Source organism: Caretta caretta, chromosome 18 (genome assembly GCF_965140235.1).
Source record: "Caretta caretta isolate rCarCar2 chromosome 18, rCarCar1.hap1, whole genome shotgun sequence".
Lineage (NCBI taxonomy): Eukaryota > Metazoa > Chordata > Testudines > Cheloniidae > Caretta > Caretta caretta.
In genome coordinates, this window is record NC_134223.1 from 5,890,472 (window position 1) to 5,903,430 (window position 12,959).

Consider the following 12,959-nt stretch of genomic DNA (forward strand, 5'->3'; position numbering starts at 1 on the left):
TTACTAGATTAACTTTTTGCTCATGATTTGTGTCAAGTTGTATTAGGATGGTAACTGGAATTTATATGTTTTGTATGTTCAAATAAATTTTATTTTTATTGAACAAAATAAGCCCTTAATACAGTACATGAGCTATTGTGCCAATTGGTGAAGCGTGACCTCAAAAGTTGGATGTTTCTTTTCCTGATTCTTTCTTTATATAGAAAAGTAGCCTTTAACTCAAAGCTTTTTTGATAGAGGCTCATGGACTTATGGATTTATTTTTTTGTTTAAATGTTTTAAGAGTTTATAATTTTAGGCCTTCTATTTTGTATTGTATTCAGATTTCATTTTAAGCAAGTTTATTTGTAAAAATTTATTGTAACTTAAAATAAACAATTTAAATAAAACAAATTTTCTTTATTTAAATCATTAATATGTATCCACCTTGGCGGCTGGAAGCTCAATAAAAGCCTCTGTAAATAAATGTTGGAGAAGCAGAGCTGGAAGAATATTGCTATCCAGAAGCACTGCTACTGGAAAACAGTAGGAGTGGGATAATTAAGGCACTTTTCTGAATCATTGCCTTCATACTGTCTATTCCCATAGTAAAATCAGGATGCTAGCGTTCCCATGATGTCAGTAGCTTAATTCTTGCATGGTATGCTGATGAAGCTAATATAAAATTTCTCAAACTTTTGTATAGAGTGAACCAGATCTAAAGAGAACTCTCCCATTCATAATCATGCAGACCACCTCCCCTCTCACTCACAATTGCTTTAACATCCCTATGGCAACTACAGCTGCTTACAGGGAAAAGTAATATTAGAAAAGTCTTTGATATATATTTTAGCTGTCTTTAATGTGATATACCATCTTGGAAACATGGAAAGCCAGCACCATGAGACCAGTCTGCTGTACAGAGCCTTTCAGCAAGTACTCCATAGATTACTGGTTGCCTCTGTTACCTTTACTTTAAACCTAGTGCTTTAATTTTACACCCCAAGTTTCTCTTTACAAGGTGTTGGTCCAGAAATCTGCTCCACTTTGGACTTCTTGTGTTGAGAAAGATACAGTATTTGGATCAGTGGTATAAACTGGCCTTGCTGGTTGCTTGCCTCTTAACATCTATATTTGTTTTACAAGAATGTTTTAACATCATTTCAATCCTGCAGTATTTTGTTACATTTCAAAAGAAAATAAAAACTTGTTCAGTAGATCAGATCAAGGATATCAAAGGGTATCATTTGATATTTGTAATAAGCAGAAATGGTTACATTAAAGATATTTTCCACATTTCCAAAGTAGGCAGATTTATCTTGAAGGGACAGCAGCATGAATGAGGTTAGTAGTCTGCTACAAGTAGTCATTAAATCAAGCTGTTTTTGGTATTTCTGTGATGTCAAGAACCAATATAGAACCTGATCCAAAGGTCATTGAATTCAATGGAAAGTCACCTATTGACTTCCATGGACTTTGGATGAGGCCTGTAGTAATTAAGATTTGGATAGAGATGTTTATAGTAGATAGTGCTCTTGGCTTCTTTTAAGTTCAGCTGCTTGGCGGGTTCAGCAGCCGTATGTAAGTTTCTGTATTTGTAAATCAGCTTTTGAGATCTAATTTAACAAATTATAACTCTCTCTCTGAGGTTGTTTTGAGTGGCGGTGCAGTAATGATTAGCAGCTGAATTCATCAGGTTACTTTTCTTTGAATGTTTATTTAAACTTGGCTTGAAATGTACATTTTAGTGGATGTAGTGAATTCAGTTTTGTATCTATGATAATGTAGACAGAATTGAATTGTTAAAATTTGTATATTTACAAGCTTGGGAATATAGTTCTGATTAACTTGTTGGTTTTTTTCCCTTATGAATGAAAACGCCATGGAAATATTTTTTCACCACATGGCTCAATTTGAAGTAAAGCAGAAATCAAATTTTAGGCCTGATATTTAAAATGGAAAATTTTGGATTTCCATTTGTTAGAAACCAGATAAGCATATTTCATTCAATTTCCAAAATATCTGATGGAGTGTACTGTAGCTATTCACCAGCTATTAACATTGAAGGAGTTGCACACCTTAATTTGGGGTTCTCTGAAAATTGAAAGAAGTTGGCATTTGTGTGGTGCAAAGAAATGTAAAATATCCTGTTGGTCTAATGAAAGTGCCAACTAAAGTTTTATGCGGGCTTTAACTGTAAAACTCAGCAGTCAGTCCTTTTGTATTTAATAACCTGCACTTTGTATTTATAACATCAGACAGTTTTCAGGTTGCTTAGGGTCAGATTAACAATTATGAATATGCACTGCAGGATTAATTTGGAGACCAAAGAAAAGCTGATTCTAGCAGGAAAAGAACTCTTAACCTCTTCGTTCTCCTTTTATGTAATTTCAGAAGTCCCAATATAAAAATGCAGAGGTATTTTGTTGGGCTGTATTTTTCACCAGGCTAATGGAAATTGCATAATGATACTTATCTTTATATAGTGTTGTCTGTAGAGCACTGTGCAAAACTTTGCATATAGATATTTTGGAAATTGAATGAAATATGCTTATTCATAGATACTAAGGTCAGAAGGGTCCATTATGATCATTTAGTCTGACCTCCTGCACAATGCAGGCCACAGAATTTCACCCACCCACTCCTGTGGAAAAACCTCTCACCTATATCTGAGCTATTGAAGTCCTCAAATTGTGGTTTAAAGACTTCAAGGAGCAGAGAATCCTCCAGCAAGTGACCCGTACCCCATGCTACAGAGGAAGGCGAAAAACCTCCAGGGCCTCTTCCAATCTGCCCTGGAGGAAAATTTCTTCCTGACCCCAAATATGGCGATCCGCTAAACCCTGAGCATATGGGCAAGATTCACCTGCCAGATACTACAGAAAATTCTTTCCTGGGTAACTCAGATCCCACCCCATCTAACATCCCGTCACAGGCCATTAGGCTTATCTGGTTTCTAACAAGGAATCCAGTGTTTCTAACAAATGGAAATCCAAAATTTCCTAATTGCCTAGGAAAATTGCCTAATATTTGTTTTCTGCTTTACTTCAAATTGAGCCATGTGGTGAAAAAATATTTCCATGGCGTTTTCATTCATAAGGGGAAAAAACCCAACAAGTTAATCAGAACTATATTCCCAAGCTTGTAAATACTGACTTGGGTTAGCACTATGGGGCTAAATATAGCAGTGTAGCTGTTGCTGCTGGGGCTGGAGCCCAGGCTTGGAAACTTGGTAAGTGGGGAGGCTCTCCAATTCTGGGCTCCAGACTCAGCTGGAATGTCTACACTGCTATTTTTAGACCCTTAATGAGTCCAAATCAGTTGACCCATGCTCTGAGACTCGCTGTGGTATTATTTTTTACATTGTTCTACGCATACTCTAAGTCTCTTCATGTTGTAGTCTCATGGCCTTTGTCTTCAGCTGTGGGTGTTGAAAACTTTTACAGATTGTGTCGACAAGACCGTTTTTGGTACAGTTCATGTAATGGTGCAGAAGATGGTTTTGTCCCTTCTACATTGTTAGACTTTTAAACCATAAACCATAGTTAAACCTTTTAAGCACTGCTTCCTTGGGATTTGTTCGTGACAGCTGTTGTCAAAAGTGATTCCTGACTCTGTACTAGGTTATAGACTAAGCTAGAGTGTGCAGTGATTCAACTGGAAATTCTGTTATTCCTCTGGCATGTAAGAAGCATTTACATTGATCAACAGTAGTTCCTTATTGTCCTGTTCTGCGAGGCAAAAAAATGTCACAAAGGATTTAGGAGTCTAAAACTGATGTGTCCTGAATAGCGGAATACTCTAGAACTCAAGTGAATAGAAGCTCTGGATTAAAAAAGCTCTGCTAGGCTAGCTAAAAAAAAATCCAAAGGAATGAATCTATAAGCCTGTGTTACAATATAGCATGTGTATATTTTACATTGCTGTGCCTTTTAACCAGTAAAGTTTTCTTTAATATGAAAGAGAGCACAGATTTAGAATAGTCCCTGGCATCTAATTTTTGGACTAGTCTAAAGTTATAAAATGGGTCAGGCTGATCTAGCCATCTGGATAATGATTGTATCAGTTAATGTTGTTTTATTATAAAAAATATCAGTGGGAAAAGAAGAATGATTGGTCGTCAAAGCTTCAGACTGTGAGAGCACTCTAACAAGTCAGGATCTGTGTCCTTCAGTTATATCATAATTTAAAAAGAGGGAGAGTTTGGGCATTGCACAGGTAGAATAGCTGCATTTCTCAGGAGGCTGAAGGTATTTGCCTTTTCATTTTGTACCTTACAAATGAATTTCAGATGTGCAGGTGTCCTGCTGTAACAGCACACCTTGTGATGTGTCATGGTCAATATCTAGTGTTGGAGAAATACATGGAAATGATAAATTAGTTTTTTGTTTGCTGTTGTGTCTTGTTACTGTAAGTAGGATTTTTATTATGCTAACTGATAATGAGATTGAAGCAAAATGTAAAGAGGCTTTTCTGCACCTGGGATTGAAATTACACATTTTTGTGGTGTTGAAAATATCTGCATATGGGGCTGGTGTACTTGCTGAGAGCTCCTCTTGAGATTACAGGAGTTAAGGGGATAAGGGAGGCAGGACATTTTATTTTATTTCTGTAATATGTCTAATTCAAGAAATGTTGTTGTTTTTTTTTGAAATGTCAGTAAAAACTGGTTCTTTGCCTTCTATTTCTTAAAGCAGAATTTGCCTGAAATACAGGTAATAAGATTTGAGAGCCTAACTAATTTATATGAGTAAAACCAAATTAAAATATTTGTTTAAATCTTTTGCCATCCAGCTCCTTTACAGTAGCCCTGTGTTTAAAAATATTTACTTAAGGAATAGTTGAAACTGTTCAGAAGAGTGAATAGTTGTGATAAATATCTAATTTGTGGTGAAACCAAGTGGCTAATTGTTGCAGTGAAAAACGTCAGCCATGCAAAGGTACCCTTCTGACCCAGCAATGGCTATAGCCTTTAGCTTTTTAATTTCCTTGTTACTGATTTGCGTAAAGAAAGTTGTTTAGGGAGAGATGACTTTGGCAAACTGCTGCCTTGTCTCTTCTGTCTCCTCCCCAGTCAGCAGGGCTTTGTCTCAGTGACACGTTGGTCCTAGGGAGGAGGAGAGAGGCTGGCTTTGGATTGGTGGAGGGAAGTGTTTCCCAGACTGGCCATTGTTTGCCTGTTTGTGAGGCAAAGATGCGGGCGGGGGGATGATGTTGAGGGACGGAGAAACGGGCGCGCACAGCAGCCATATCGAGAGTCCAGAGACATTTTAGTTGCTTGATTATAGAGATGCTGGCTGTACAATGAATACAACAGAGTTTAAATCATTAATTCCTCTTCCGCGTTTGAAAAGCTGGATTAGTGTAGGTGGAGCTTAGTCGGATTGAACAATAATGATCTAGCAATAATAAAAAAAAAAAGGGCACCCCACTTTTGTTTACAGCCCCTTGTTGCAATCCTGCACTGACAGCGAGGGGGACTCAGTGACCTAATCGGTCTCTTCCATCTCTGTATTTTAGAATTCTAGTTTGCTTCTCCAGACAGAGAAAGATATGGCCTCTGCATTCTTCTTTACAGAATAATCAGAAAACAACAGTTCCTGAAGTTTCAGCTTCCTGCTGCGAGTCACTGAAATGCTGCATTGTATAGCGAGATTAATAACTGCCCGTCGACACCCTGGTAGTTACTGATTAATCAGCATGAGGTAGACATGGGAAGAGGCATTAAAAAGCCTTGTTTTCTTTAGGGTTGGCAGAGTTTAAAGCACGGCAAACGATCTTCTTTGTTTTCAGATCTGTCTGCCTGTGATTGTGAAACAGACTTATTGGAAAGGACTGACGCATAAATATAAATACACGACCTGAAGGTTTCAGAGGAGCCCCTCCCTCTGCCAACGTTACCGAAGGTCGTGACGGCTTTTGTTGTCCTCTTGTCCCCTCTTCCCAGCCCTTCCGATTGCGGACAAAGGTTGCACCACACGAAGTCCCTGTTTGCTCTGCTGCTGCTCCTTGCAGTGTATCTCCCGCCATCTTGCATTAACTTGCGACCACAATATTGAAATGTATCCTTAGTGCTGCTTCTCCTCCCCCAACGCTCTAGAAAGTATCATTTTCTTGTAATGTATTGTTCTGCTGCAGTAACCTGCCTTGTGATGCAGCATTGCAGATCTCCCCTCCTCTCCCTTTAGGATCAAATAGCATGGAGCAATGCAGTTCCCCTTCTATCAGCAACTGCAAAACCAGGAGCAGCCCGGATAGCAGCCAATGGGTGGGGCTGGATCGGATCACTAGACAGATTAATCTTCACGATGGGGTACTATAGAATGTGTGTAATCAAAGGGCATAGACCGCGTTGGGGCAAGGAAAATGCAAATCTTCCTGTGTCAGCAACTGGCTTTGGACGCTTAGCGCTCTCTCTCCTCTTTTTTTTTCTTTCTTTTTTCTTCTCCCCTTGCTTGCTTGTCCACCCCCGGCCCCCTCCAAGAAAGGCGATTATCACAAGTCATCCCCATTGCACGTCACGGCTATAGTGCAGCATACTCAAGCTGCACATACATTTTAGCATCTAGATGGTGGAGAGATTAAAATGAATCATCTCAATTAAAGTTGGATTATTTAGGGCTATTGCTGCCATAGAAGTAGGATACCAGAGTAATTTAAATGGCTCATGCTTTTGCCTGCCTAAACAGCCCACTGGGAAAATCCATGGGTTTTTGTGCAGTGAAGTTATCTGTTCCTCTAACATTTAAGGAAGACTATTTCAGGCATTCAGCAAAGATCAATTGTATTATCAGACTATTTAAAAGTATTGCACTAAATCTCATGTAAATTTGTAATCTAAGATACAAGAGATTGAACAAAGTATTTTTTTGTTTGAAATAAATAAAATTATGATTCTGCATTTCACAGCACTCAAAGTAGTTTTTTACACAAGAATTAAAACCATTTGTCAAGCAAATTGTTGTTTGAGCATGCCATTTATAGTATAAAACTTGCTAATAGATCATTTGGGATTTGGGTATAAAAGACATAGTATTGTTCTTTGCTTCTTTGGTGTGCATGAGGATCAAATTCTGTTGATGTACGGCATGTACTGCACTTCTTGTTCTCCCATAACTTAAATAAAAGCATAGATGAACATTTGGTAGATTACTAGATCTCAGTTTCACCTATGGTGAGTACAAGCAGCTCCTGGATTTTTTTTTAAATAAATTTTTATAAACTTGAAAGTGCCATAACTAGCAAAATGGGAAAAGTTTGTCAGGATAGTAAGTGGAAACCAGTATTTTAAGAGCACTTGTGTGAAATGTAACTGACAGATGGCACTACTTCATTGTTAGCTAGGCTATATATAATTGTACTCACAAAGGTCCTTGGGATTATATTTTTTGTGAGGAGTTCATGATTCAGTTGTTGCTGAAAACAAAGTATGGAAAAACACTGTCAATTTGGATTTGTGAATGTTGAGAAAATAAAAATGCAAATTGATACACTAAGTACTACACGCTGAATTCATAAACTCAAAGGAAAACAAAATCGAAACACTCAGCGCTTTCTCATCTTTTCCTTTTTTAGTCTTGTAGGGGGCCAGTGTGGTGGGTTTTTTTTGTTTGTTTAAATGTTCTGGTGGGAATCAGATAATATTGACTGGTGTGACTGAAATACTAGATTACCATAAATGACCATGAGGACAGTTAATCTCACTTTACCCAAAGGGCCTCTGCTCACTTTTTTCCTTCCATCCTCTTCTTTTTACTCTTAAACATCTTGTTTCTTTGTACGTTCTTATTATCCCCCTCACTATTTCTCTACCATATTCCTTTTTCTTCTGGTCTCTGCAAATATTGTTTTAAATGCAAGTCCTAATACAACTATCCCACGTACCACAACCTCTGAGCTGGCGGGAAACTTTGAGAAGCCCCTCCTTCTGAAAGTAGCCTTCGAATATTCTGTAAATACAGAAAAACTGAGAGTGAAAATTGTGGATTTTGAGAATTTATTCCAGTGCAATTTTTCTAGTGATTTTGGTATAACCTTCTGAGGGTTTTTGTAAAGTGCTTTTAAATTGTAATATTAATATCTGTGATACCCCCCCCAGGGTGCCATCTGGACTGTTGAACAGCTGTGTCCCGTCAGTTCTCCGACCGAGGGTTCCTTTTATGCTGCGAGAGCAACCATTCCTGATCTGCTCTGACAATATCTAGCATGTAAATTACTCCCAGCTACGTTGTATGAGTTCTGTGGCCAGCCACTCTTGAATTACACTGCAGAGTAACACCAGCAAATTCCCAGTCCCAGACTTTCCCCAAGAAATGTGTGTCTTGGCCAGGAGAGGGCTGGGTAGTACAACACAAGTGCATATAAAGTCTGTCTTTTTATTAATAGAAAATGATATGCACAAATCCTGTTATCTCAAATGGAGTTTCCCAAGCACTTCAATCCAAGCACACTGGTTTAAATAAAACAAGTTAGATTTTTAAGTGATTACAAGAAATGAGGCATAAAAGTCAGAATTTGTATAAGAAAATGAAAAGTAAAACGTAACTAATATCTAACTTAACACGCTAAGTGAATTCAAAGCAAAGGTCTCTCACCACATGTTTTAGCAGTCTTACTGGCTGGACTCTTTTCGGTCAGGATCTCTTCCCCCAATTCAGTGCTGCCGCCTTTGTTCTTCAGATCTTGTTGATGTCATGTGGGTAGATAGAGAAGCAGAGATATAACTTGAGGTCTGACCCTCATTCTTATACTTGAAGAATTTATTCTTATTCTTTGAGAATCTTCTTCAGTGAGGGTTCAGGAGACGACAGATTGTGGGGATAGGAACCTCCAGCTGTTTGTTTGCCAAGGTGTAAATTTCTCTCTCACCGTTTTTCCTGCCAAACAATTATCACTAAACCAGGTGGTGGTCCCTTGGATTTTGTTGACCCCTGGCTAAGGCATCAGTTTGCCTTTTGTCTCTGAGGAACTGGTTTGTGGCTGCTTTTCTAAACTTGGACTATGTCTCAGTAATGTCATAAAGTAGAATTTTATAATTTTACATATAGTGTTGCTGATCATTATTGTTCTGGTAAAATGTGTGTGGCAAATTGTGTTTTCAAATGATACCTCACAAGGCATACTTTGTACAAAACTTCATAGTCTTGTAAAAGGGGTGAACATCAAGGGCAGACTGTTACTTTTCCTTTAATTTAAGGCAAATGGCAGTACCTGTATCTGTTTTAAAGTGCCAGACACTGGAAGCTCTATTTTCACACTTAGGCAGTCTACACTGCCAATTTCAGCGCTAAAACTTTCGTCGTTCAGGGGTGTGAAAAAACACCCCCTTGAGCAACAAAAGTTTTAGCTCTGAAAAGCGCCATTATAGACACTACCACCATTCATTTGGGGTGTGTGGTGTGGTGTTTTTGTTTTTTGTTTTTAAATTGCTGGGAGAGCTCTCCTCCAGTGATAAAGCGTGACTATACTGCCCTTCTCACAGTGCTGGCGCTGCTGTGGCAGTGCTGTAATGTGGGCAGTGTAGACATACCCTAAGTTCTGTCTCCTCCATGCTGCTTTTCATTCACAGTGCTGCCCAAAGCTTTTATGTTTAACCAGCAACCTGTTCACTTAATTTTAAAGATGCTTTTGTTAACTACATGTACTATTTACTGAATAGTGAATAGTATGTTTGGTACTGTATGAAACAGAGGAAGATAGAATCTACATCTAGATTTCAATAGCATATGATTGGGAAGTCCACTCGTGGAGTAGCTTTTGCAATTTTATTTAAACTGTTAATGAAATTCATGCATGTAACGCAGTTAAACATAGCTCCTGAAATAATCTTCTCCCATGAGATGCTTGCTATTGATTGTGACCTCTTTTTCCTCCTGGAGCAAGTAGCTGAGAACAGTTTTGATATTGCTTAAGGTTTAACTGTGTGTAATTTTACCTTTTTATCACAAATTTTATAACAACTTACTGTATCCTCATGAATCAGTCATACTAATTTTTGTAATCCTTGTCTTTACGATTTATAAATATTTCTTATTCTTTCTCTTGCATATTCCAACCCAGTTTGTCAAGAGCTTCCAAATTCTACATTTTACATTTTGGAACTCTTTTATTTTTTGTAACTGATTAACGTATGCAATAAAATGCCATTATCTGCTTTTTAGAAACGTCTTGACTGAGTGAATTGGCTGTTCAAAATTTTAATGTGGAGCTTGGCATACATAGTGCCTCTAAACTGTTTCAAAAATATACTTAACACTAGATAGTCTTCATCTTCCTGTCTTTTAAATTTTTTTGTTTATCAGTTTATACAAGTTATTGTAGTATGTTGCTTGTAGTTTTTTTGCAAGGAGGTGAATTCATATCCATAATTGATTAAATCCTTGCTATTATTAATAAGCCATGGTTACAACTTATACTGCGTTGCAGTTACTTAACATCAGGGTCATGTCATATTACTTAAAGCTTTCATGAATGTAACTGGTGTGTTGTTGTTTCATAGTGGGGAGTTTAAAGTTGAATTCTAGTAGCATAGTTCAGTGGTGAATTTGTAGGTCACACTTTAAAATCAAACTGAGAAGCTATTGTAAATAAGTTTGAGATCAGAAATCAGTATCAGAATTAACAACATTATTTTAACACTGAATTATCTAAATTTAGATCAGAGTAGTAAAATAGCTGTCAAGTTTTTTCTTAGTGTTACAACTTTATTTGTAATTATTTTTGCAGTTTTGGAAGGTTAATTATGTCGAGATTAAAAATTAGGAGTACGATTGTAACTATAAATGCCTTTTTATTTCTTAGGATGTTGTTGTTTGGGAATATATTCTATTAAGATGGATCTCTTAGTAGCCTAACCAGAAATGCTTCTCTGATCAAAAAGGAAAGAAGCCTGAAAATAGTTACTGAAAGTATAAATGGTAATTTTCCTCTTAAACAGCCACCTAGAAAAACAAACAAATCCTTATTTTGAAATTAGTTTACTTACTATTTAGAAGACTCAATTGTTTGAATATGTATTTTTTTTACACTTCAGTATTTTTAATGTGATCTTTTGTATTAGCATTAATATATTTGCTTTGCTTTGTTTTTTTGCAGATATGGACGTGTTGAAAGTGTCAAAATTCTCCCCAAAAGGGGGTCAGAAGGTGGAGTGGCGGCCTTTGTGGATTTTGTGGACATCAAAAGTGCACAGAAGGCACACAATTCTGTCAACAAAATGGGAGATAGAGACCTACGGACGGATTATAATGAACCAGGAACCATTCCGAGTGCTGCTCGGGGATTGGATGATACAGTTTCCATAGCATCTCGTAGTAGAGAGGTTTCTGGGTTCAGAGGAGGTGGGGGGGGCCCCACTTATGGCCCCCCACCATCACTTCATGCACGGGAAGGACGTTATGAGCGGAGACTTGATGGGTAAGTTCCAAGGTTTCTCTAGGCAGGTATTTTGTATTTGATATGGTGAGAAACGCAAACTCATATATAGGGCCCCCAGATGGATTTAAAAGTTTGGGAATTATCTATGTTTCCTATTTTGGGTTGGAAACGGAAGTGATTCCTATCCCAGTGGCTGGTATCTTGTGGATCCATAGAGGATGTTTTCTGCAGCTGGTTGGATATCTACTCTTGAAATAAGGTGATATTAAGATCGAAGATTTCCTGTGGCCAGCATCGATATTGGAGTTATTCTTCTAGAAGTAATGATTACATTTTTTTGGATAAAATTCAGGCCTTATTCGGATGTATCCCGGCTACCAGATGGAACTCTATTGCTGCAGCACAAGTTCTATATGGAGTATCTTCGGAATATTAGAAAATAAGATTTGAAAGCTTGATGCTTAGCCCTCAGTTTTTACTATATACAGTTTTTATATATTAATTGGATTGTCACCAAAAATTTCTAGTAGACTTCAGTGATGCAGCATCTTGGATTCTACAAACAACATTTAGGCATGGAAATATGTATTGGATGAAGAAGATTGAAGGCAGCTTTTGATGTTTCCATTTTGGATCTACATCAGTTCCAGATTTTTGGGATTATTCTTCCTGATGGTATTGTCAAAAAAAAAAAAAAAAAAAAAAAGATGGACATTTCTAAAATTTGGAAATTATAGTCATTCTAAAAGTACTGGAATAAGAACCACTGCCTTGAATTTATGGGATGCTTTACAGCCAAGATGTATATGATGGTGTACAGCCAAGGGGAGTGGATTACTATCTAGTATCTTAAAAAGCCATTTGCTACTGCACAGTTAAAGGTACTTTAGTTTTAAGGACATGGTGCTAATTATCAGTTTGTGGATACATCAATCAAAATTGACTGGGCTGGATGGTTACAAAGATGGATAGAGGATACCGGCTGGCCAGCCATGATGCATTCCCTCAAACATTGGGTGTACTTCTACCAGCTGCTTGATTCAGACTTAGGGCTGGAAATTAAAATAATGGATGCATTTCTAAGTGTCAGCTGTCTCAAGAAAGAAGTCTGGGGGTTTCAGAGTTATGGTTTCAGTTTGGGACTACTTGCTTCCTGTGGATTTTTTTTTTATCTTGTCACTCAGATGTTTTTCTTGTTGGTTCATCTAAAATATCATTTGACACCCTTACCCATTAAGAAGGTGGATTACCCCTATAAGAGGGGCCAAAATTGGGGAAGTTATGGTCACAATTCTCTCCCTAGATTTAATTGGGAATATAGGTCGTGTTTCCACACTTGGAAAAGGTTGGTATGCCCTGCCCTGTGTATATTAGCCCCTCTCCTAACCCAAGTCAAACCCTCTCTTTCCACTAACTCCAGTAGTTCTTTGTACTAATAGATAAATCAGAAAAGCACTGTAGCCATTAGATGTTCAGCTCTGCTAGCTCTTGTCTGTCTTCTGTGTCCTTTTAATGGATAAGGACTTTGTTCTTTTATGTCAGCTATAACAGTAACCTTCTAGCAGTATTGCTTTTTCTGTAACATCATTAAATTATCTTTCACT

At 37.6% G+C, this 12,959-nt stretch overlaps 1 protein-coding gene across 6 annotated transcripts in view; it reads left to right on the forward strand.

The window, feature by feature from the left end:
• SPEN (spen family transcriptional repressor) overlaps positions 1-12,959 on the forward strand; it is a 101,321-nt gene that overhangs the window by 13,393 nt on the left and 74,969 nt on the right. For 5 of the 6 annotated variants that reach the window (XM_048825457.2, XM_048825461.2, XM_048825464.2 and 2 more), the window contains exon 2: positions 11,074-11,394. In XM_048825457.2, the coding sequence (XP_048681414.2) occupies positions 11,074-11,394 (321 nt within the window). Of the gene's footprint in view, positions 1-11,073; positions 12,701-12,959 lie in introns of those variants that run through there. The other variant, XM_048825460.2, reaches the window with a different exon arrangement.